The following is a 25295-nucleotide window of genomic DNA, read 5'->3' as shown; positions in this document are numbered from 1 at the left end:
TGGTAAACTCGCGCTATTTGGTAGCTCAAAGAAGTGCACCCCAGTGTTTTTGCAGTAGAATAATAAATTCAACCAAGCGGCTCTGGTTAACTTCCGGTTCTGAGTTTGGGCCACTTTGTGGCGCCAGGGGGCGGTAGCAACTCTTTCAGTCTTCTAACACGACTTGCCCGCGCAACTTGGGTGAAAGGAGGTAGGCCTCAACCTTGTTTTGTTAATATATTCCGCTTTAGTACTAAACTTTAAGCGGACTGCACAGTTCATTTTCTCCTGGACTTGCGTGCAGACATAAAGTATGGGTCGCAGCTTGCTTATTGTCTGAGTTAAAGTTTCTTCCCTTGCAGCGGCTGTCGGTGCGTTAGCTAATGCTAGGCTAAGAAGGTTAGGCGCTCAGCGAGATATTTAGATGAGTAATAGCATTAGCATCTATTTTAGGAATAGTTTTGTCTTGCAAAGGGTTGTATTGGTAACGGCTGCAATAAAACACGAGTTTAATTATTCACAGACGTGTAGTGGAACACTGTATATTCTTACAGAATCTGTCCAGCGTTGCTAGCTTAGCTAAACGGCTAACGCAGCCTATTTGGCTGTGGGCACGGTGCCGCGCAGCAGATAACATTTGAAAGTTATAGGCAGTGTTTTTAGCAGTACCTGAACATTTCCTCCCAATTTTTGTAGCAAATAAAGACAAGAAGCACCAAGCAGATATCCAAAATCACAATGAGTGTTGACGTGAAGAAACTGAAAGTCAATGAGTTAAAAGAAGAGCTCCAGCGCCGTGGCCTGGACACCAGAGGCCTGAAGGCAGACCTCGTAGAGAGGCTGAAAGCCGCTCTGGAGGCTGAAGCTCAGGCTGATGCTGGTGAGCAAGAGGATAAAGGGGATCAGCAGCAGGAAGAGGAATACGGTGATGACTACCAAGACAATGAAGATGAAACGGATGCACAAGAGCAGCAAGGTAAAGTATTATTTCATTAAACATTTCACTTCCATGAAACTAGTTTTATTACGTTGTTTTGGACTTTGATCCAGTTTCTGCCCTTTGCTGATATTACATTTTAAGCACTTCACTGTACTTAAGTATAAATTAAAGTTTCAAAGTTGGGAAATGTCAACAAACTTTTCACTTTACAAACTTTAGAACACCTAAACTAAGTTTAAAAATTTTACATTTCCAGATTCAGAAGCAGCTGAGGACTATGGTGGTGGTGATGAAGCTGAAGGTGATGCCCCTCAAGATGAAGATGAGGGCCGAGATTCAGGTGGTTACTATGAAGAAGAGGAGGCAGAAGGTAACCCCTACGAAAGTCAGACTCCTTCAGACTCGGGTCACAATGTGCCCGACTTCACAGCAGATGAGGATATTCAGAAAACTGACATGATGTCTGAGGAAGAGACCAAGCCTGCAACAAAGGAGGAAGTGGAGGAAGAGAATGAAGAGGAGGAGAATGAAAAGAATAGACAAGGTAATGTTTCATTACTTTTATTACTCAGTTGATTTTTATAGTCTTGTATTAATCTCTGATGGCACTGGTTGAGAATAGAAACGCTTTTCAGAGATTCAAGTTTTACTGCTATTTACTGCCGACATGCAGAGGTGGCACAATGACACAGTGATCTGCTTAAACTAAATGATGCTAAAGGTAGTGTAAAATTTTCCTCATGGACTTTGGCCATACAGTAAAGACATGTAAACCCAACACTCAAACTGCTCTCATACCTAGTAGAAAAAATTCAACAACTTGTTTTCATGTTAAAATGTGTTATGTTTGTTCATGTCTAATTATAGAAGTTAAAGTAGAGGTCAAAATGGAAGATGAATCTGAGGGTGCAGGTGAAAGGCAACAAGATAATCAGCATGACCAGCAGCATGGGCAAGATACCGCAGGCCAGCCAGAGCAAGTCAAAACTGAAGATGAGAGAGGTGGACACTATGGACGTAAGAGGCCGTATGAGGAGAACAGGGGCTACAGCTATTATGAGCACCGTGAGGAGAAGAGGTGGGCTTCTACATGTTTTTCTAAGTTAACTCAACTGTCTACACTCGGAATGGATAAGGCAAAGTGTATGACAATAAATACTCTGGTGTTATTGTACAGATCCCGAACACCTCAGCCTCCTGCTGAAGATGAAGAGGAGAACATAGATGACACTCTTGTTACAATTGATACATGTAAGTATGGTACATTAAATAGTGTGTGAACAAACTAGTGTCAGTGTGCTGTCTATGGTTGTTTATAAATATCAGAGACAATAGGAAGTTGGACTGTTGTAGCAGACACAGTCATTTATTCACTACATGCTTTTGTTGATGGATTACGTGTAACCGTTTAAATATATGTATGCTCTGCTCTAATCTACAGTGATAATGAGCGCCCACTATTGCTGCAGAGATGTAGACTACCATCTTATGACTGATATAGATGAAGTGTTTGATGCTTTGTGCTTAACTCTTTGGTTTTCAGACAATTGTGATTTGCACTTCAAAGTTTCCCGTGACCGCTACAGTGGTTATCCACTGACCATTGAAGGCTTTGCTTACCTTTGGGCTGGGGCACGAGCAACTCATGGAGTCACCCAGGGACGCGTGTGCTATGAGATGAAGGTAAATGGATGCGTTTGTCTAAAGGCTTAGTAGTTTTAAAGCTAGACAGATGATTCGTGCTGATGAGGTCAGACCTATTTTATGAAATTTTACCAATTTGGTATTGGGGAAACTTTACTATTAACAAGCATTATCGTCAAATGTAAGAATAGCATTAACCCTGTTGGCCTTTAAACCAATGTAGCTGAAAACACAATTTTTATAGAAGCTCTGGTTAACTTTTCTTTTGTTTTTGTTTTGTTTGTTTTTGAAATAATGTCAAGTAATCCTTCTGGTTCACACACACACGCACGCATATATGTATTAGGCAAACAAAAATCTTACTCTGATTGTGTTTGACTTTTGTTTTTTTTTAAAGATCAATGAAGAAATTCCTGTGAAGCACCTCCCCAGCAGTGAGCCTGATCCCCATGTGGTCAGAATTGGGTGGTCTCTCAACCACTGCAGCACTCAGCTTGGTGAGTGAAGCATCTGTCACAATACTCAACATGATGTTTGCTCGGTCAACTAATAAAACAATTGTTTTAATCCTGCAATGTTTTAGGTGAGGAGCCATTTTCCTTTGGATATGGAGGAACAGGAAAAAAATCCGTTGACTGTAAATTTTCAGACTTTGGTGAGAAGTTTGGCGAAAATGATGTCATCGGTTGTTACATTGTAAGTAATTGATTCATTTTCTCTAAAGCTTATCACATAAGAATTTCACACATTTCTTTAATAATGTATTCTTTATTTTAGTTATTGTGTTTTTATTCAGTAATTATGGTAGTAATCTATCATAATGCTCGCATTTTGCATATTTTACAAGTTGAGACGTTTTCTTTGCTTTGTCACTTTAAGGACTTTGACAGTGGTGACGAGGTGGAGATGGGCTTCTCTAAGAATGGAGTGCATTTGGGTGTGGCTTTCCGGACAACCAAAGAAGCCTTGGCAGGCCGTGCCCTGTTCCCTCACGTCCTGGTTAAGAATTGTGCGGTTGAGTTCAACTTTGGACAGAAGCGAGAGCCTTACTTCCCCCCACAAGAGGGATACACCTTCATCCACAATCTGGAGATGGAGGACAAGATCAGAGGTACTAAAGGACCTGCCAGCAAGTCTGAGTGTGAGGTAAGTTAGCAGTGAAATTGTACTATACAGTACATGAGGTTTTTGCCCCCAAATCTTCTGTTGTTTTGGGGAGACTAAATGCTTGATTGTTAATTGGAAGTTAGCCACAATTTGTAAATTTAATTGTAAGCAAAATAAAAAATTGATGTAGCACTGATCAGAGGTTTTTTGTTTTGTTTTTCCCCCCAGATTTTGATGATGGTTGGCCTCCCTGCCTGTGGAAAAACCACTTGGGCCTCAAAGCATGCAGAGAGTAACCCGGACAAGAAGTACAACATCCTGGGCACAAATGCTATCATGGACAAGATGAAGGTTGGTTTTGTTTGTTGTGGGTTTTTTTTTTTCTTCATTACATTGTGAATGTTGGTTCTGTTCAAAGTCTTTATTTATTTTCAAACAAAGATTTTAAAATGTATTCCTTTTTCTCCAGGTCATGGGTCTGCGCCGCCAGAAGAACTACGCCGGGCGCTGGGATGTTCTGATACAGCAGGCCACCCAGTGTCTGAACCGGCTGATTGAGATCGCCGCCCGCAAGAGACGCAACTACATCCTCGATCAGGTACTGCCCCTCCAGTTACACTCTGCTTTAATACTCACCACAGTCAGTCAATGTGCCCTGATGATCACTCTCTCTCTAATGGACTATTTATTTATCTTTCAGGGGGTCTCTGTGTATTATAGAGTAGAAGAAGCATTGATCTCCCTCTTGTCACTTGCTTGTCATGCATTGTAAACGAAAATGATTAATGGCTCTCATAAGTGACAGAATATGTTATGTTTTCATCCCGCAGTATATTGCACTTGCTATTCCCTGTCATAATACAGTATTGTTTGTCTTGTGAATTTCAACAATGTACAAGTAAACCATGACTTTGTAAAGATGTTGAGAAACAAGTAAGCTCTGACTGGTGAGTAAGAAAAACACCTTCTGTTGCTAATTTAATAAGACAGAGTTGATAGCTTTTTAAAAGCTATTTTTTAAGTGAGATATATGGAACTTTTGAGTGTGTTTTTTAATAAATTGACCCCTAAGGTAAGTACTGACTAACAGCCTTTTAGATTTTCAGATCTTTGAGCTCAGGAAATGTGGGAAAAAGGTAGGTGGGTCTGATGGTGGACTGTGGCTTTTCTGTGGAAACTGTGAGTATTTGCAGGTAGGTTATATATGTGTTGTCTGGAATGGGACAAGAGCTCGTATGAAGAAAAGGTGAGTAAAGGTAAGTCTGAGGGACCCATGAGACTAGCAAGCGGTTTTTGAAGCAGCATGCTGTGGTAAATGGTGCTTTTCGGACATGTTTATATTCGATAAAAGTTGTAAAGTTGGCACTTTAGACACAGAGTGTTTTCTTTGAGGTATGTGATTTCTTTGTGTGTATATTAAGGAACCGAAATCCTATTTTTTTTTTTTTTTTTTTCTTTTTAAGCTTTTGGCATATATTTAAAGCTAAATTGGTTACTAATAAGAACTTGTATAAGCTTCTCACTGTTAAATTGTGAGATCATATTCATTACAAATTTAATTGACATTGGCATTACTTAGTTGTTTGTTGGTCAGTGGAGACCCCACTGAGTTCTGCTGGATGAAGAGAGAGATTGTTTGAAGTTAATACTGTGAGCTGTTTGCTGTTTAAAGTGTCCTAACCGCAAGTCTTCTATTTGAATGTCATAGCATGGCGCAGTTTGATAATTGTGCTTTGGCAGTTTTAATGTCACCTAAAAGCCTAATTTAGATAAAGCGTAATTATTAAGTGTTTGTTATTTAGCTGTAGTCCTGATTTGAAACGAGGGTTTTTGAAGCATTTTCATTCGGTTTTGAGTTCTTACACAGGCAGCAAGGATTATGGAAAAAAATGTGATTTATAATGTGGCTACATTTGACAGTTGGCACTGTCATCAAAGCAAAATGTAACCATGAGTCGTTCCTGCTGATCAGTGCTATGGAATATTTTGGGAGAAAAATCTAACAGCAGTAGTTTATAATACTGAAATTAGGTTGTTCAGAGCAAGATATGAAATATTTATGTATTTGCTATTCCACCTGGTGACTACTGCAAACTATCTCTACATTTATAATCGCTACATCGCAATAGAAGAAGAATTAACTGAATTGAAAATCAATTCAATCGAAATGGTAACTGTAATATACCTTTCGGTATTGTAACTGTTCATCTAGGGCATATTTAAGTTCTTTTAATGTTTGAGGTAAATACAAAATACAGCTTCTCTCAGTTACTGCTCTGCGTAATTGTAGCAGTGCTTTTGAAGCATATTTACAATCAGCACATAGTCATTGAATGAACACAGAATTGAGTGCGCGCATCTTGGCGTTGTCTGACAAAGCAGAAAGTTTAGTCAGCACAGGGTCCCTCTATTTACAATAACTTTCTTTAGCAGTCACTGGGTACCTGGACGCACAGACCGTGAGGTAAGTCTGTGGAGTGACGAGAGGCCAATAGTACCTGAGTAAAAACGTAGACTGACGTCCAAGCCAAACCTCTCTCACTTCATTATTGCAGGGTTCCAGCTTCCTTCCAGTGGAAAGCCATTACAAATAAACAATAACAAACAAGCTTCTACTTCTTTCTTGTCACCATTGCTAGACAAATGTTTATGGATCAGCAAGGAGACGAAAAATGCGTCCTTTTGAAGGTTTTCAACGCAAGGCTATTGTAATTTGTCCCACGGACGAGGATTTAAAAGAACGAACATTAAAGCAAACCAATGAGCAGGGGAAGGATGTGCCCGATCATGCTGTGTTAGAAATGAAAGGTAGGAACGCTGTGGAAACAATAAATAAAACACCAGATCTACTTTTTTTACTTTTTTTCTATGTGTTGTCTCTAAAATCAAACTTGGAAGATGCCCCCTCCCCCCTTCCCTCATCATAGCCTTTGGCCAGATATCAGACCTGGATATTTTTTAAAAAGTCAACATGAATCTGATTCTTATTTTTTGCCCTGTATCTACCACTTGCCATTCAGCTTACTTCTGATGCCCTGCAAACTGAGATTTCGGCTTTGTAATAGAACCAATACTGCGCAATTGGCTTCCATGAAACGAATGTTTCCAAATGACACATTTACATGCATATGTTTTTGTAAGTTAATTTGTAACACTCTCACATCAGCTGTCCTTGGTTTGCAGAGCTGTTTCCTCTTCTCACCAACTTTTTAGTTGTCCTTTGTCCCCCTCCCCACCTTTACTGAAGTCTCCCTCCTCTCCTGTGTCTGTTTAAACAAATGTTTCCTCCATGTTCCCTTGGAGGTAATTTTTGTTCCCTTTACCCTACCATCTGCTTCATTATCTGCTCTTAGTTTCTCTGATGTACTTTTCCCCTGTACAATAGTAATTAGTTTTCATTTTGTCTTCCGGTGGTGTGGCTGCTTTGGTCTTCACTACAACCCCCTCCCCCTCTTTCTCTCTCTCCCATCCTTTTTTTGCTGGATGGGCTGTCTCTTTCCTGTGGTCATCACTGCCACTCTTGAAGCCAACTTTACTCTCCCTGAGCCTTGCGACTTCCTGGAGGCAGTGACGTACGTCGAGCTGCAGCGCGACGAGGCTGAAAAGTTGATGAAGCAGTACAATGAGGAGGGCCGCAAAGCTGGCCCACCCCCTGAGAAACGCTTTGATAACAGGTCTGGTGGGTTCCGTGGCCGCGGAGGTGGTAGCTTCCAGCGGTATGACAACCGTGATGGAGCTCGTGGCAGCTACCAGAACCGCAGTGGGGATGGAGGCAGTGGATACAGAGGAGGTAAGAACTCTTAAATATTATTTATTTTTTGATAATTTCAAACTAGAAAGTTGGAACTTTCAGGTTAACATATTTTTCCTGAACACTTAATGATCTCAGTTTAACAAATGTTGCACCTGCTTTCTTCCTTTGACTTTTACGTTGGCACAGCATTTTTGTAAAATAAAATTGTTCAATAAATGTCTGTAGATATTTCATCTTTTTGTTGCGTTTTACAGGCTACAATCGTGGCAGCTATAACCAGAACAGATGGGGCAACAGCTACCGTGACGGAGGCTCTGATGCACGAAGTGGATATAACCGCAGTCAGCAGTCAGGGGGAAGCTACAGAACTGCACCCTCTTACAACAAAGGAGGATACAACCAGGTACTTAATATGATTCATTTATGGATAAAACACCATAAATTATAAAATGGGGGAAAAAATTATATCATTGTATTCTTCTTCACCCTCAGGGCTACAGCCAGAGCTACAATCAAGGGTACAACCAGGGCAACTACAACCAGAATTACTACAGCAACTACAGTCAGTACCCAGCATACAGTCAGAGCTACAGCCAGACACCTGCCACTGGTCAGACGTACAACCACCAGCAGCAGCAGCAACCACAACAGCAACCACAACAGCAGCCACAGCAGAGCTACAACCAGCAGTATCAGCAGGTACCACTAACGTCCATTTTTGGCCCTATGAACTCAGGCCGTTACTTCAATAGAGCCCAGTGGCAGAAATCCTAATGAATTCACTTTAGTAGTAATCGATCTGATGGTGGCCAAGTTTTATCCAAAGTTTTCACTGTAGAAAAACTGAATCACAAAGTTCACAACTTTAAAACAGTGTTCAGCCTTTTCTTTCTTTCTTTCTTTCTTTCTTTCTTTCTTTCTTTCTTTCTTTCTCCACCTTTAAGGCTTTGGAAAGGGTTTAATGATCATGAAGTATCTCAAACTTGTAAACACACTTTTAACTCTAAATGCTTCTTGCTTTGATTTACAGTATGCTCAGCAGTGGCAGCAGTACTACCAGAATCAGAACCAGTGGAATCAATATTACAGCCAGTATGGCAGCTATCCTGGACAAGGCAGCCAAGGCTCATCTTCTGGTTCCCAGTAGCTTCCTTCCTGCATCTGTACCTGCATCCACCTGTGTCCTGAACACCTCTGATAACTGCAGAAGATTGATTTTTGTACAGTCCCACATTGTGTCTCCAACCATAACATCCTCCATCTGATTTAACACAGTAGCCTTCATTTGCCATCAATCCGTGTACACCTAAATTACATACAGTTTGATGTCTTTTCATTATTTTTACTGAATTAAGTCTTATTCTAAGCAGTGACCGTGAAGTGGTAGATGATAGGTATCAAGACATTTAATGAATGTTATTGATAATGCATTCAGTGTGGATGTATGAAATCCACATTTACTACAGATTGAAGAGGTAATTGTACATTTCATAGTGTGAAGAAGGCAGGAAAAGTACAGCAAACCCTGAATACTTTTGCTTGCTTTGAGAAGAACAAAATGCATGCTTTTTACATCCATGACCCTGTCCTGTCTTGCTTTTTAATTTTCAGTTACCGATTTTACATTTTATTTACTGCAATAGACACCAAGCATTATGAAACACGTTTTTTAAATAGGTGTTGATGCTGTAGTATTTAATCCAGTCTTTGATTGAGAAAAATATTTTGCCACTCTTGACTAGTTCTATGTGCAGGGTTGTTTTTTTCTTTTCTTTTTTTCCATCCCTTTGTGATTGCGCATTTTGTCTTGTAGTTTAATCCTATTCTTTTCAAACAATTTGTTTTCTACCTGAAAATGAAAATCAGATTTTGATCAGTTACGCAAACTGTCTTGTCTTTATACAATAAATGCAGTTGTATATGCCTGTAATTGTTAATGTCCTTTTGTTCCCCTTCAGTGAAGTCAGACACAACACATACTGTCTGATTAATCATTGATATGTTTTTCGACTTTTTTCCCCAACATTTGTAAGTCATGGACAAAACAAAAGGAAGCGTTTAGCTAAAAACCATATGCCAAGTTTGGACCATATGCATGTGCAGTCAAAAACATTGGGAAGGAAATGAACATTTTAAACTGTAGTCATGATGGCCGATTAGGCTTAACAAGCTCCTTTTGCTATTCAAATGGGCAATATAGATGATGAAGTTTCAATAACAAATACTTTGTGATTTTCCACTAACTTTTTCTGACAGCTTAATTGAGTAAAAAACATATGAAATCCAATATTGCCATTTAGAATTTGATGTGCAAAACTCTACTACCAACTGGGCTAACAGATGCTAAGGTAAAACTCGATAATATAACTTTTTGACACGCGATAAATTGATACATTAGCTGTTTGTATATCAAATATCCAATCAACAGCCAAATAAATAACAGTTAAAATAGTTTTCCATTCTTTCCAAATTGACGAGTTGTCATATAGCTGCCAGTGTTACAATTAACCACAGTTTTGTTGAGGTTAGTGTTAATTTCCTACCCTGCATGTGTATATATTGTATGATCAGGAAAAGCCTGCCTATAGGTTGGCATAAATTAGGAAGTAAGGTGGTTTAGCACCAGAAAACCAAGGCACCAGTTCAAAACAATACGAGGTGTTCCTCAGTAGGAAAATCCATGTTTCTTAGCCGGATAACCAATAAAATAGCAGTGACAAAGATCAAATGAAAAACATCACACAACCATGCTTGAAACACAAATGAGTCCTTTGCTGGCCTTCTAAAATAAGTGGCCAGTAAATAGTATCAGTTCAACACGAGTCAGACACAGCTTTGTCCAAAAAAATGTGTTTGTGTCTGTGCTTTGTCCATGTGGGGAAATGAGTGCTCAGTCTGGCTCCCTGCTTTTGTCTTTGTACAGATGCAGCTCCTCCATCTTCTCCTGCAGGAAGGAAACAGGCATGGAGCAGCGGGTTCTGTGTGGTAGAGTGCTGACCTGGAAAACAAATGTCAAATTAATCATAAAGAAACTAGTCACTGTTTGTTTTTCTTATTTCACAAAGTCTTGCAAAGTGTTTTAAACTGCACTTGTAATGCTTTAACTCTGAAAGTAGTGCCTAAAATATGAGGTAGTAAAGTCTCAGCAGTCAGATGGACAAGCTGGACACAAAAAAGGATTATTTTGCTGTTTTATAACAGCATGCATGAAAACGACAGTAGAGGGAGTCATTCAAAGTTGTACATATGGAGTCCAAGCTCACAGTATTCTTAACGGAGTTATCATTTTGTACTGTGTCTGGTAGCAACTCAAAGTTTTTAATCTTAAATGAATCCTTGCTGTATTATTTCATTATGCAATCATGGCATTTTTCACATATAAACAGGATCACAGAGAAGAAAAGGTTAAGAAACACTTCCTTTCTGAATGATCACTTTGCAGGAACTTGCACCATTTCTCACCTTTCTCAGTGATGGACGAGAGTGAAGGTGGTTTCCCTTTTTGTCCTTCTTCTCAGGTGTCCAAACTCCAGGATCCGTCTGAGTGGAGCGGTCGGACAGTACTGATTCACTGGTGTTACTTTTCCAGTCAGATGTACCCTTATGGTGCTCTGTTTCATTACTCAGGGGAAAAACAAAGGTCTCCTCTTCCGAACCTGACCAGAAAAAATAATAATATTAAATAATAATTTTAGAGACTTTTTACTGACAGAAGACAGTGTGTGCTTTGCGGACTGTATATGAAGAAGAAAGGACGCACTCCAGCTGTTGCCCTTGGTTCTTAAATCAGGTGCGGGGGTGCATGGACAGGACCCAGTCGTGTTTTTGTGTTTCTTCAAGCACTCAATACCCACCAGATCTCTACAGTGTCTGTGGCAGTTTATCCCACAGTCTGGAAGACAGAGAAAATGTTAAGCTTTTAAAGCACTACCACTTTAAGGATTCGTTCACTCAGATTAAGAAAACGTTTTGTGGATTATCCAGAGTAATCAGACCATTGTTTTTGGAACAACATAGCCTATTTCAGTGTTGACGTGTAATTTTGTAATGCTTTTAGCGTTACAAACTAAATTACTTCAATAGCAGAGGAAATGTCAAGAGGCCACATGTTCAGGGAATTGTCCTCTTAAACTCTGTCTTATTCTATTGGGCAAATTCTTGCTCAGATCAAGCTGATTACTCTTGACAGTTGATTAGAAGGTTAAGATCTCTGATCGTAGAGGTTTATTTTTGTGTTTCTGAGCCTACCTTTACAGTGGTAGCCCTGTTTGGTGACACCCCATAGCTGCAAGATATGACAAATTACAATTTGACTAAATTTCTACAAAACCCAAAACAATGAGAAAAAAGAAACAAACAACAAACAAAGCTAATGACACTCACAAAGCCTCTACATATATCACAGAATGTTGGTCGTTTGTATGTGGTTTCATGGAAGTTATGCGCGTCATTGAAGTTGTACCCCAACTTGGCACATACGGACATTCCCCTCATGAAGTAAGAGGTGATTTCTTCACGGCTGATTTGTCCCTCCCTAGGCAGAAAATTTTCCAAAGTGCAACATAGATGTAAGTAAGTTGTCCTTTCTCTGATTTGCATTTAGGTCATGACGAGAGGCCCGCGTGTGAGCTGCAGCTTCCTCACCTGTCAGTTTCTTGAGTACAGAAGGAGAAGGGGAAGTTGGCTGCTATTTTTTCAAATTCCTCCAGCGAAATGTAGCCATCCTGATTGTGGTCATAATTCTTCATTATGGACTGCAGGGGGCAACAGAACGATCAGATATTCAGTTCCACTTGTCAAGGAACAGTTTGCTAGTTCTGCTTTAGGCTGCCAAGTAATAAGGAAGTGAGAGACATCAGGTTGTTGCAAAGTCACATACTCACATCCACCATCTGTTTGACGTGTTTAGATATGGTGTCGGGGTCGAGCCTGGGGGTGACTCCTGAACCCCACTCTGCCACTACTGGGGGTTTAACTGGAGCTACAGGCTGTGGACAAACAGATGCAGCAATGAGACACGAAGACTGTCAGACAAGCAAAAATGCACACACCCACCACATAATACACTTCCCTAACGTACAGCGCTTTGATGTGGCTAACTTTGATGTATTTAAGCACTGCGTCTCTGCTTTTGTTTTGAAGAACACGTTACACCCACAGAAAGTGCGCAAATGTCCACCCGCTTATAAGAAGAGGTTAAAGTAAGTGTGAACCTGTGTACCGTTACAAAGAGCTTCACTTCAGCTCTACTGACCTGAACCTTGGGGTTCTTGGGTTCCTTGGCATATGAGAGTTCATATATCTCATCCTCAGTGTAGTATAAATCTAGGGAGAGCTGAAACATTAACACAGAACAGAATTTCAGATGTTTGTGACTTCGTGCTATCTAACTTTGTAAAAATCCCCTTCTTGTTTCTTGTTCTAGTACCGTGAGCAGATGCAGCAGGTCTTTGTTGGCCTCAAAGGGTGGTGTACAGCTGTGGAGGGCCAGCAGGTCATTAATGTTGCTATAGAGGTGCTGCAGCTTGCTCAGGTTGATTTTTTCCTCATCTATGTAGTCCGGCAAGGCCTCATTCAGCGAGATCAGATCCTTTAGATGGACACCCAAAATGGGAACCTTGAAGCCGGTGCACTCATTGTAAACCCGACGGTAGTTGCTGTAATTACTCCGCGACGAGAGCAGCTCTGTCATTTCACTGAGAGCCTGACAGAAAATAAAGATTGACAAATAGTGATTAAAAAATATATATTTTTAAAATATTTAACTAAGCCTTTTTTTTTTGTTTAAATGGAAAACAGTGAATCGTCTAAGAGTAATCTAAGATATGGCAAACCTTTGCACACGTTTGTCCAGTTTGTCTAGAAACAGCTGGCTAGCTGTGATGAGACCATACAGCTAAAAATGTAAAAAATCTATAAAAACTCTTCAGGATATGACAAAGCAACCCCAAGAGGGCAGTTGAAGGTGTTGTCCCACACAGGAAAAACAAGAGGTAAAAATGGAATGTGTACCAAACACTTCTCTGAGTTAATGTTACGCCCCAAAACATTCTTTCTCATATGTACAGTAAGTTTAGTTGATGTGTATGACATGCAAATATCACTTTTTGAATGCCACCATATCTAACAAAAGATAAAGAATTACCAGAAACACCACTTACTGGGTTAGCAGGTGAAGAAACAGACATTGCAATGATTAAGCAAAGCAATGTCTAAACGTTTACACCCTTGTGGCGTGACAGGCACTAACACTGACTCATGATTACACGCAATATTTAAAATACCTTAGTGACATCAGGAGGCAGCAGGTTAGAAGTGTCTTTGAGGCGGGAGATTGAACTGTGACAGAGGCCTCCAGTTACGGCCATGAGAGTGTTAAAGTTTTGCAGAGATCGAAGTTTCTAAATGGAAAAGAGCATAAGAAATAACTGTAAATTAGAAAAAGTGCACCTGAAACAGTAGACCTGGCAGCCAAACCAAAATGCGTCTTAGCTCTTATTTCAGTTTTTGTGATGTTGCCTCCCCAGGTACTTTACCTGAGCCACATGAATGAACTTGGTGAAGACCTGGGCTCTCTGCTGGGCTGTGTGTCTGCTAAGAATCATCAGCTGGACCCACTGGGAGACCCCATTACACATCATCACTGAACGCTCCAAAGCAGGATTGTCCCGGACTGAACCTCGTACTACATAGCTGCGGTAATCCAAGAACTGTCCGATTAGAAAAGAGTTCAAGCAATAAAGGTTATTCGTAATTTTAACATTTTGAATCATTTTCTCATAAAAATAAAACAATATTTTATCTTCTGATTGTGGCTTCAGAGTAAAAGAAAAAGTTGTGGCACAACTTTGCAATTTCACAAACCATCTGGAACATCTGGAGGGAGCCTGACTGTCAGTAAAACCAACAGATACGGTGACCACTATCGACTGTATGGCACCATTTACTAATACTTTGTAAAGGGACTGAGACTATAGATGTAGGTACTATTAGGCAAATTGATACACTGAAACCATTTCCCATAAAGTGTTCACACTTCCTATTGAAAGTTAGAAATGCCATCAACTACAATGCAAGTTACGCAACAGGATTTCTCACAATGTGGCAGAAAAACTTGTTCTTACAAATAACATATTACTGATAGTGTGATTAAAACAAAATGACCAATGTTCATGGAAAGTGTCACCATTTAAACTGTCAAAAATACAGTGAACCTTTAACATTTTTACAGTATAATATTTTTACTTTAACATACTTCATGCTCAGCTGTGTGTAGAATGAATGAAGATGCCATTAAACTACACTGTTTAGCAAAAAACCTCAAACGCTGACAAAGAATGCTTAACTAAAGAGCTTTAGCTTGAATCTTAGATGATTTTATGATTTATCCATTAATTTTGCTACTAGGCTATAATAACATCTTTACAAGAGGACTAATTATCATAACCACATAATGTACTGGTACTAATAATGATACCAAAAGTAAAACTTGTCTATGCATATTCATTAACTCTGAGTGCTTATTTCAGGACTAGGAACATCTCTGTGAGTCATGGCAACATGATGGTGTCTCATCGGGTGAAAAACCTAAGAAATAGTGAGAAGTTGTTTGGTGAACTTACTGATACATTACAGAAGTTTTTAAACTCAAGGTAGCTGAGATGCTCAGCCATCTCGTCTGGCTCCATGTGATCGAATATTAAAGACACCTTCCTCTTCTTCACAGAAGGTGAGGGTGCCTGTGATATGTTCAGGTGAGGGCTTCTAGGAAAGGCAACAGGACAAAAATCATCATTCTATTTATAGGATTGTTTATTGTTTATATATATATATATATATATTTTTTTTTAAACTGTTTTTAGACATATTTATATATATGCAGTTTTTCCAGGGTACAACGGTAAATCAAACAGAAACATGACTCACAAGCAGGAGTTCTCGATGAGCTGCGAGTGTTTCTCCTCTCCTCCATCTGACCGGACCAGTGCCCACAGGTCCCCCATGGTCTGTTCAAGGTGGGGGTCCACCTCAAATACCGCTGGGAACTGGCTGATCCACTGCCTTGCCACAAAGCAAAACAGAAAACATGTTTACTACTCGCAAATAGAGCAGGATAACCAGTTCCGTCATACTCCATCATTCAACGGTCTCGAGTGTCCTTACTCACCTGGCAAGGTGGCGGATCTGTGTCCGCCTGAGTCCTCTCTTGTCGGAGGGACAGTCCTTATAAGTAAGAATAATAGTCAAGGCTCTAAACACACTGTGCAAATTATACCAAACAGTAGGGATATATACTTGAAATCTGCTTTGCAAACATGGAGTGCAAAACAAAGCCATGCTTGTTTCCTGATCTGATTAATCAACATGGGCATGTGATTGGGAGCAGTGCACCAGTGGAACCAGAGTATTACACTGAGTGGCAGTGGAGGATATAGAGTGAGAAGTTTCTGGGCAAATGCCTCAGATGGCACAACCCAGCTGTGCATCATCAGGGTCATGTGGACCAACTGGGTCCCTCTTGGGCTGGAAGTCTTGCCCTCTGAATCTGCAAGCAAAACGGAGCAGTGGATTCACAGGAGGAGGATTAATGTGATTAAAAACAACAAACAGTGCAATAGGCAACGAGTTTATGTCACACCAAGCAGCTCAGGTAGAGTGGAGATTTCAGACTTTCTCTAGGTATGCCTGTTTTTATCAACAGAAATATATATTAATTATAATTTAAAGGTTCAGTACAACCAAACTACCTAGTTTTATTTTACCCTAACATTTCCCTAGGAAAGCTTTATATTATGCCAGTTAACTAGATCATTATTTTGAGTTTTTCTACTGTCACATTTCAGGACCTTTAACAGTTGATATCCAAAAAATGTATTTGTGTAATTTTAATGAACTGACTGATACACCAACAGAGGAGGCGATAGAGATAGAGATAGAGATAGAGAGATTTGTATAGTTTAACATTGCATGGGAATGACTGGCTGGCTTCTGTAACCCAACAGAACAAAGCTTGATTGTATGAGACTGCTCTTTGTCTCTCTCCATCCCACCCTGTCAGTTTCTCTCACCCCCACCCCCCACACTTTCCCTCATCCCTCAATTATATAACCTTGTTGTTGTTAAAGTGTAAAACCACATGGCAAACAGAGACTGACCAAAGCAGTTTAGGCAGCGCTGTATGAGGTCATCCAGGCTGGCAGCACTGGCACTGGGAGCAGAACTGGGGCTCTGCAGGGCCCGGGTGATGTCCTGAGGACTGGGACATGTATTCCTCCTCCGGGGGCCCAGGTTTTTGCCCTTTAGCACACCAGGACTCTCCACATTGGACTTCCTAAGAAAGTGAGACAGACAGAAAGGCAGATAGAGAGTGAAAGCGAGAGCGAGAGAGGGAGAGAAAAGGGGAGCATAAGTAGCCTAAAAAAGTAGAACAATGTGTGACGAGATAGTTCAAGCCAGCATTAGAGGAAACACAGCTCCCCACATCTGATAAGCTCTGCTACAGCTCTGCTGCTGTCTGAGCCATCATGCACAAGCAGACTAACTGCACGCAACAGCTCAGACGCTTCTCTAAATTTGTCAAATAAGTAAAAGACTTGAAGTAGTGGGGGACTTTTCATTACTGACATTAGATGGGTGGCCAGTTGTGTCACACATTTAAATGTTGTACTGTATTTTTACTCCCGTGCTTTTAGAAACTTTATAAGAATTAGTTTTGATCGGGATTTTTTTTTCTTTAATTGCAGGTGCTAATGGTGACATAGGCCAGAGCAACTTTTATTTTTAAACTCCTATTAATGTCACGGAAAATCTGGAACAGACAACATGAGAGATTAAATAAGGCATAGTGACTGCTATAAGTCCTTTTGTTTTTGATAAGTGGTACTGAAGTTACAAAAAAATCTATAAGTCTAAAAAAGTAAAACATCAAAACATATTTGGATGCTGTTAGTATAAAAATACATCACCCATCAGTTTTTATAAGACACTGAAATTATGCTTTCTTGTTGTCGAAAACAAAATAGATTTACCACATCTCACAAGTAAACTAGGCAAGAACGGAAGATCTCTCTTTGATTCACCTCGCAGCCTATAGATACAGTATGTAACCACAAGACCCATTTGTTTTAGTAATCATACACTGGTGACTGGTGTCCTGCTACTGATGTGGCAGAACGCTGATGCAAATTTTCCCTTTTTTGGACTTCAATGGAAATTTGCAACTGAGGAGAATCCAGCCTAGTCATAGCATATAGGCCATCCCTTTGTGCATACTTTATGCTGAAGCTGGACTGATGCTAAGTGCGAGTAGAGTTACAAAAACAACTTTTTAGACAACAAAGATAAGGGAGAGATACTACATTTTATGCTTAAACACAACAGTTTTCTGTTTCATGATTATGTTGATGCTTCCTCTTCAGATCAGTGGCTCAGTTGTGCAATATCTGACCGTGTTTCACAATAACCAGTGAAATTCTTAACTTTTTTATTGGTTTCTATTCTTTGCTTTTTCATCTACATTTTAACTGGTATAGTTACCTCAGTTTTGCAAGAGACTTAAGAGAAGTCTAGATCCACAATTACCAAACATTAATGAAACTACATTTTGCAACAAACCTGCCCATTAAGAGTGTCTGTCATTTTTTTTTTAAAGGTGGTGAAGCTTTGTGTTGCACTTAAGACATTTTGTATTCGTGCATCTGAGCAAACACTGAGTAGTATGTAACCAATATGAAACTGTCAGTCTATACTGCAGATAATGTGATGAAATTGCCAGGAAACAACTGTGAGTTCAGAGAACTGGTGACAAGTTCCCTGAATGACCAGACCTACATCCCCTTCTTTTAACCTAAGCACTCAGCTTATTTCCCCAACCCACTCACCACATTGGTACATTCTCATATAGTTTATGCATTACTAAACATACACCTGCACCCACTGTCCAGACACTCAAAAACATATAAAATGGCAGAACACTTATAGATACACAGGAACATGTGGTGACATTCACTTATCTATTTATACCACAAGCTGCCTGTACGTGCTGTTCCATCTAGTCATCACGCAACATATTTCACTCTCAGAGACATCTAGACTCAAAACATTAGGGCAGGGGTGGGCAATCTCAGTCCACGAGGGCCGGTGTCCCTGCAGGTTTTAGATCTCACCTTGGGTCAACACACCTGAATCACATGATTAGTTCGTTACCAGGCCTCTGGAGAACTTCAGGACATGTTGAGGAACTAATTTAGCCATTTAAATCAGCTGTGTTGGTTCGAGGACACATCTATAACCTGCAGGGACACCGGCCCTCGTGGACTGAGATTGCCCACCCCTGCATTAGGGGGATGTCAGTGATGAACCAGACTCCATCACTCTTCTTCCTCGTACTCAGGCTCCAGGTGACTGGTTTGGAAACCTGCTGGGCAACAAAGATCTGCCTCTTGTGCTCCTCCCCTCTGCCTCATTACACAGTCTGGCTACTGAATTCAAAACACTAACATTAACAGCACAGCATGCAACATTTTCAACAAATATATTTTAAGGAGAGGAAAGCTTGTGAAATCAAGATGCCTCTGTCATTTTATCTATACTTAGCTGCCTTTTAGGTTTCTGCAAAAGTGTACTGTGAAACTTAAATCTCATGCTGGGTAAGGTCTTTGCTTTAAGTTAAGCTGTTACATTCTGTAGAGACTGTGAAGTCCATCGATTAAAAAAACAATGCAATTTGGGATTTTGACTATGCAGATAACACTGACTTAAAGATATTACCTGATCCAGATTGAAAATGAACCAATAATCACCTAATTCGTTAACAGTCTCAATAAATTATGAGAATATCTATTCTATGTTCTCAAGTGTTTCCAAGTCCGTTATTTCTTTTACGTGTTTGGATTGAAGTATGTACACTAATTTTGTACATTTAAAAACAAAACTGAGTGGTTTTCTAATCTCAATGTCCTTTGCAACATATCACCTTTCTCAGTGAATTCACCTGCTGTCAAAGCACTTGCACATACGTGAGACACGGCAACTACAAACAGAAATGCTGACGGGGAAATGTTGTTGATGTCATAACGTTATTCAGGGAATTTCCCCCGAGTGCTGAGTAGGTAACACACAAAACATCAGTCAAAGGTATGTTTTCTGTGTAGTGACACTGACCACCTTCAATGACAGAGAGCCATTTGAAAATAGAGTGTAGTGGATATGGATGCAAATTAGAACACAGTTACTGTTTGGGAATTTGCATTGACTTTTTCCAAAGCATAGGGCAACTTGAAAAGCACTCCCTTTATTTAGCATGTCATCTATAGGAACAACCTTTGTGTTGAAAAGAAAATCCTTGTGCGCATGACATGACATGACATACTTATTCATTTGGATCCTGCTCCATTGCATCACTGACTCTTTTTTCAGGAAGACCTTCCATTCCTCATTTTCCTCACTAACTCCTACTTTGCTCACTTTTTTCCTCTTCCTTCATCCTTGTTCTATTCATTCCATTCAGGAAACAGCTTCTCCTTTTCTCTCTGGAAATCCCCCTCACTCTCTTTCCCATCTGTGTTGAGACTCCTGGCTAAAGATCCAGTAACCCCCTCCCCTTGCTCCTGCTCTCACACTGGCGGGGGGATATGCAAATTCCTCTCTTTCTTTCCTTAATTGATTAATTGAAGCCCAGGCCCTTTGAAGGCCTTGTTTGTGTACTGCTCTTTTTCCCTGCTCTCCCCTCTCCCAACCCATATTCTTGTTTCCCTCTGCATCAAGAGGATGCATCTTCTGCAAGGAGCTATTGACCCCTCCCCTCCTTAGTACTGTATATAGTGCAATCATATAGTCCTGTGCAAAAGTCTTGAGAAATCCCCAAATTCTTTATATTTTGCTAGGAAAATGGGAGCTAGGGGCAGCCATTCATTAGAACATTCAAGTGTGCATCGAGATACAGTATAGAAACACTATTTTTTCAATTATAATGAGTAGTCAAGCTTTTTTGTAATTTCTTTAAATAGTCCTCAGGAATAGGTCACGCTGCCTCTTCAAGAACATTCAAAGTTCATTTTTGGATGCTGGCTGCCTTTTGTTCTGTTCTCTGTCAAGATCTTCCAGTGCTCCCTTAATATTGTTGAGCTCTGAGCTCTGGGGAGGCCAATCCATGACCTATAGTGTTCTGTTATGTGCTTTCAATCCAGGTATGTTTTTAATGAATTGGCAGTGTGTTTGGGATCATTGTCACATTGAAAAATGAAAAACCGGATATTCAGATGCTTTGGATGCTCAATCAAAATCTGATAGTACCTTTGTGTATTCAAAAGTAATTAATGGCAAGACCTCCAACAACACTACCAGAAAGGCAGCATCACACCATGACAGAGCTGCCACTGTGTTTTACAGATGGCTATAGACACTGACTGTTGTACCTCTCTCCTGACCTTCTCTGTGAATACTGAGGGCAATCCTCCACTGAGACCATTTCTGGTGAACCTTTAGCAGATAGTAGCTTGATCGACTGAAGGGTCAGATGTGTTTCTCATGCCTGTATCACATCTTTGAAATTCTTCTTCCTATTTCTTACAGACTTGACATTTAGATAATGTTTATCTGCTATAGATAGTTTGCTAGTCCTGGTACTTTGTCTTTTGCCCTTCATTTACCATAATTTCTAAGCACGCATTGCAATCCATGCCATTTTTAACTAGGTCTTTGGGAATCAAGCACAAATACTATATTATGTGTGTCAAAGTTCAACTAAAGAAACAGGAATAAATGATGTGCTTTTTTTGGTGACAGACTGCTAATAGCAAAATGCCTAAATATACAAATTAAAATGGATTCATTCCTTAGGTTATGTGCCTTTTTCATACTTGAATGATTCATAGGTTGGTGTTAAGTGGCTTAATGAAGAAATAACAATAACAAAAAACGGAACAAAATAGTCCCCTGAAAATGTTCAGGTAAAAGAGAGCCAATATCCCCCCAAAAAACCCCAAACACTGAAAGACCCTTAGGACGCTGTTCAAGAGCACTTTACAATTACAAGAAAGTCTGGCTGCTTGGAAGCAAACTATCAAGAAATGAGGAGTGGCTCAAGACTTTTACTCAGTACTGTACCTGTTCAACTAAGCACTACACTCTGTTCTCTCCAATTTTTGGAAATTCTCTCTCTGGTATACACACATGTATGTTTAACCTATAACAATAATTCTAATGTGACTTACTTCCCTAATTTTCCACTATTACAATTTAGTTCCACGTTGAGTTTGTTCCATGCTTCTCTTTAGGGTTTTTTTTTTTTTAGAGATTTTACAAAGATTTCTACATTTCAGGAATGTGTTATTTATTGTCTTACATATTGTTAAACTCATATGCATAACTGATAAAAATACAATGCTGACCTTATGTGATAGTTCTAGACAGTCTTGCCACTGAAGGGGAAACTCCATACCCTCAAACTCAGGTAACTAATTGGACAAAACTCACATTTGACTACCTCAACATTTAACATACAACCCTTTCATTCCAAGTAATCTGATAAGATCTGTGGTCACAACTGCAGCAGTAAAAAATGCCTCTGAAAACACAAACATATAGGTTCTCTGCTGTATCTAAAATCGAATGCAAAAAACGTCACTGCACTGACGTGAAAAAGGAGATTACTGGACAGAACAGAAAAGCAGAACGCATTTCCATGGAAAGGCAAGCAGGCAGCTCTCCACAGGCACGCACAACTGTTGAATGTTGGCTCTCACTTGTGTGCAGTACACACAAATAATTTGAGAAGTTGATAGTCTTCACTGATATGCAGGTCAAAACATTAACTGCAGCCTTTATTTTAACCCAAAGCCTCCATGTGCACAGTGTTGAATATGACAATAAATGGCAGAAGAGGCATACACTAGATGCAGAAATAAATGTCCTTGTTTCTCTTTGACTTTGTCAAGAACCTTTGCACAAACCACACCACATCTCAGTTACAACCTCAATGTTCACACATCACTGCTGCACTCAAAACACTTGCTGCTGACACATACTTAGACTTACACTTGTTAAGAAACTGAGGTGCAAATGGTTCTGCGAGCAGCGAACTCTCAGGTTTAACGCCCTGTCTCTTTTTTCTTATTTAATTACCTTTTGTTCTTGTTCATTGCAGAGTTCTTCTCCTCAGCAACACTCCTCCTCCACTGGTGATCCGTACAGGCATTTGAGCACGTCTCTACAGCTCCATGGTTGGCCTTGCTCCTCCTTTATCTCCTCTGTGTCCTCTATGTGTTACTGTGCACTGGACAGCAAGAGCAGGCACAGCAGGGAGGGCTGCTCGAGGTCGAAGGCTGCTCACCTACACTCATCGACTAAACTCCGCGCCTAAGTCCTGCTTATCAAACGACTCTATGAGTGAGTTAACCTCCTTCTCGCTTTATCTGTCAACCACAAATCAGTAACAAAGCAGACCTCATGCCTCCGTTTCCTGCAACAAAGCAGACATGCCAAGACAAAATGCCCCAAAGAAGCCTCGAAGTAGAGTGCAAAAACTCGCAACAGTCATTCACTCGTCCCCTCAACATAAACAAGTCAGCATCTTAAATGGAGGAACTGGCTCTGATAGATAGGGGAACTCACATCAGTTTCTGTGTGTGTGTTTGTGTGTGTTTGTGTGTGTGTGTGGCCGTGTGCAAGGGGGAGGGGAGAGCGAGTGAGAGAGAGAGAGTTAGAATTGTGAACACAAATGGAGTACCAATAGAGGAAGGAGGAGGAGAGTTAGAGAGAGATAGTGATGAGCAATCATATGAGCATCAGTGTACTTCAAGAGGGGAACTCTCGGGTTCTTTTTAAGTGTCAACACAGGAAAAAAAAATAGGCCACACCTTAAAGCCTCTTTCTGATACAGTTTTCTGTGTCACTGTCAAACCCTGGCAAAAGAATTAAGTTACTAAGGAGGAATCATCAAGGGCCTGGTGACACTGTTGAAACCGGACACGTGTCTCCCCACTGGATCTCCAGGGTGCCCCACATCACGTCTATCTTCCTGATTTCTCCTTTTCTTCTTTTTTTTAAACTGCCGCTGTCATTTCTCAGGGTAGCAAGTGATTACACAGGGAGGTAGTGTTTGTGCTTGTGAATGTCGCTGTGCAGCTGGACAGGGAGGCTCAAAGGAATCCTTGTTTTAACACCCCAAGAGGAAGAGGCAACCAAACAGGGGACATTAATGTCCCCAAGTCTGCAGAGGTGGCTTCTTTGCTGCAGGAAGCTGAGTGGCTGGCAGAGACAGTGAGTGGGCGACACTGCATTCAAAAGCAAAGAGAGATGCACAGGGCTCCCGCAGACCTTGCATGCCAAGTCAAAAACACCTAACATGCACTTGGATTTCGCTGAGAAGTTAGATTATTGAAGATCTCCAGGGGCGTACATGCACATGTTGCAGAAAGACACAACACGCCATTTCCGGACAATGTGGTAAACTTACTGTAATCTTAAGCAATGCTTCTTTAAAACAGGAAGCGCCACTCAGCTGGTGAAGAACATTGGACAAAAGAACAGCTAGTGCCATTTTACTATAACTCAACACGCTGGCACGCCCACGTTACCTGCAGCGTTACCTGAGTTTTAAAGCCCCCATAAGACTTTTGTCGTAACCACTGCGTATATTTCTATATGTTTTTTTTGTATCTATTATGTATGCAAAGTACATATTTTGAAAATTCGCAGCAAAACCACCAAACGTGATGCTTACAGTCTACGGAGCAGCCGTCCTGTTACGTGGAAGAGCTGAAAGTTTCATTACATCACATGTTTGCAGGGGATTCCTCCCTTTGCTTGAACCAGGTTTCAATAAAACAGTAAAATAACTCCATCTGAGTTAATTAATCAATTCCTTTAAACAACACCTATCTTATTTTGACTGTAATACTGTCATGACCTCTAATATATATCGTTAATTAATTATTTCGCTTGAGAGACACCTGTAAAGCCTTTTCCCATCAGTTCTCTGTATTATATTGCCTCCTTCAGGCGTACTGCAGCAACTGCACATAAAGCCAGCACGATTCGTGAGTTGGCAGAAAACGGGAGTCAGCAGGTTACTTCTGAATCGAGACTCATATTCCCAGAATTCATGTTAGTTCCGCCTCAGTGGCGTATCGCCTTCTTCACCGCCTCTTTTCCTCCTGCTCTCCGTTATCCGCTGAAAGGAGTTGTGTCCCGGCGAGCAGCGTCCTGAAACAGCTTTTCCGCTGCTAGCTGCGGTTGCAGTGGGAGATGGATGAGAAAGAAAGCATGCTCAAGGATGCCAGATGGAGACAGGGGAGGTAGGGATGTGTGCATGAGCACAGTGTCTGAAGGCTGGTCACCGTTGCTGTGAGAGTGTGATGTGCTTTTCTCCCCCCCAGCACTCAGACTTCCAGATTTATTGTCTGGTGCATCCCTTCTGCCTGTCAGGAGGGGTGTGACACGGACGCTCCTGCAGATCCACTGTTTCAATTAAAAGCAACTGTTGGTTTTCTGAAAAGATGGCTTTTCAAGGGGAAAGCTTATGCCATGCAAAAAATATTTTTGGGAGGCCTACATAGTTGATTCACAGTAGAGCCAGCTGACAACATTGTGTCTAGATGCAATGCATTTTTTTCCAAGCTAAACTGCTATTTCTTTGCTTTTCAATGAATTATAAGATCCCTGAAATAAGATATAAAAATGAAAACAAATAAAAAATATCAATTGTCCTTACACCTATAGTACTGTTCACACTGATTGTTAAATTCAACCAGTCTGATCAGTCAACAGTTCAGGACCCAATGATAATGAAGTGATATTAAACATAAAAAGCAACAAATCCTTATATTTCACGACCAACGTTGCCAATTGTTTTACAGAGTAAATGAATAA

At 40.4% G+C, this 25295-nt stretch overlaps 2 protein-coding genes across 3 annotated transcripts; one reads left to right on the top strand and one right to left on the bottom strand.

Moving 5' to 3' along the window:
• Positions 1-107: 107 nt before the first annotated feature.
• On the top strand, positions 108-9349 carry hnrnpul1 (heterogeneous nuclear ribonucleoprotein U-like 1). The gene is made up of 16 exons (XM_026191535.1): positions 108-190; positions 676-955; positions 1176-1463; positions 1787-1997; positions 2097-2170; positions 2463-2602; positions 2961-3060; positions 3147-3259; positions 3443-3709; positions 3899-4021; positions 4140-4268; positions 6310-6478; positions 7197-7460; positions 7679-7827; positions 7917-8123; positions 8455-9349. The coding sequence occupies exons 2-16, from the start codon at positions 718-720 to the stop codon at positions 8569-8571; spliced, it is 2589 nt and encodes an 862-aa protein (XP_026047320.1). The 5' UTR covers positions 108-190; positions 676-717; the 3' UTR covers positions 8572-9349.
• rasgrp4 (RAS guanyl releasing protein 4) lies at positions 8813-23512 on the bottom strand. 2 transcript variants are annotated; one of them, XM_026191537.1, is made up of 17 exons: positions 22548-23512; positions 16580-16755; positions 15858-15969; positions 15592-15654; positions 15351-15485; positions 15047-15188; positions 13961-14134; positions 13709-13825; positions 12853-13128; positions 12679-12759; positions 12308-12412; positions 12069-12178; positions 11808-11958; positions 11673-11709; positions 11185-11316; positions 10887-11080; positions 8813-10422 (listed from the first exon to the last, which is right to left on the bottom strand). In XM_026191537.1, exons 1-17 carry the CDS (start codon positions 22562-22564, stop codon positions 10315-10317), a joined length of 2130 nt encoding a protein of 709 aa, XP_026047322.1. In that variant the 5' UTR covers positions 22565-23512; the 3' UTR covers positions 8813-10314. The 2 variants fall into 2 exon arrangements, with proteins under 2 accessions (XP_026047322.1, XP_026047323.1); XM_026191538.1 differs by lacking the exons at positions 15858-15969; positions 16580-16755; positions 22548-23512 and having other exon boundaries at positions 15351-15481; positions 15592-15643.
• Positions 23513-25295: the final 1783 nt, after the last annotated feature.

This window comes from Astatotilapia calliptera, chromosome 14 (genome assembly GCF_900246225.1).
Source record: "Astatotilapia calliptera chromosome 14, fAstCal1.2, whole genome shotgun sequence".
NCBI classification, from domain to species: Eukaryota; Metazoa; Chordata; class Actinopteri; order Cichliformes; family Cichlidae; genus Astatotilapia; species Astatotilapia calliptera.
The sequence above is the reverse complement of the archived record's forward strand: the minus strand, read 5'-3'. Positions and strand labels throughout refer to the sequence as shown.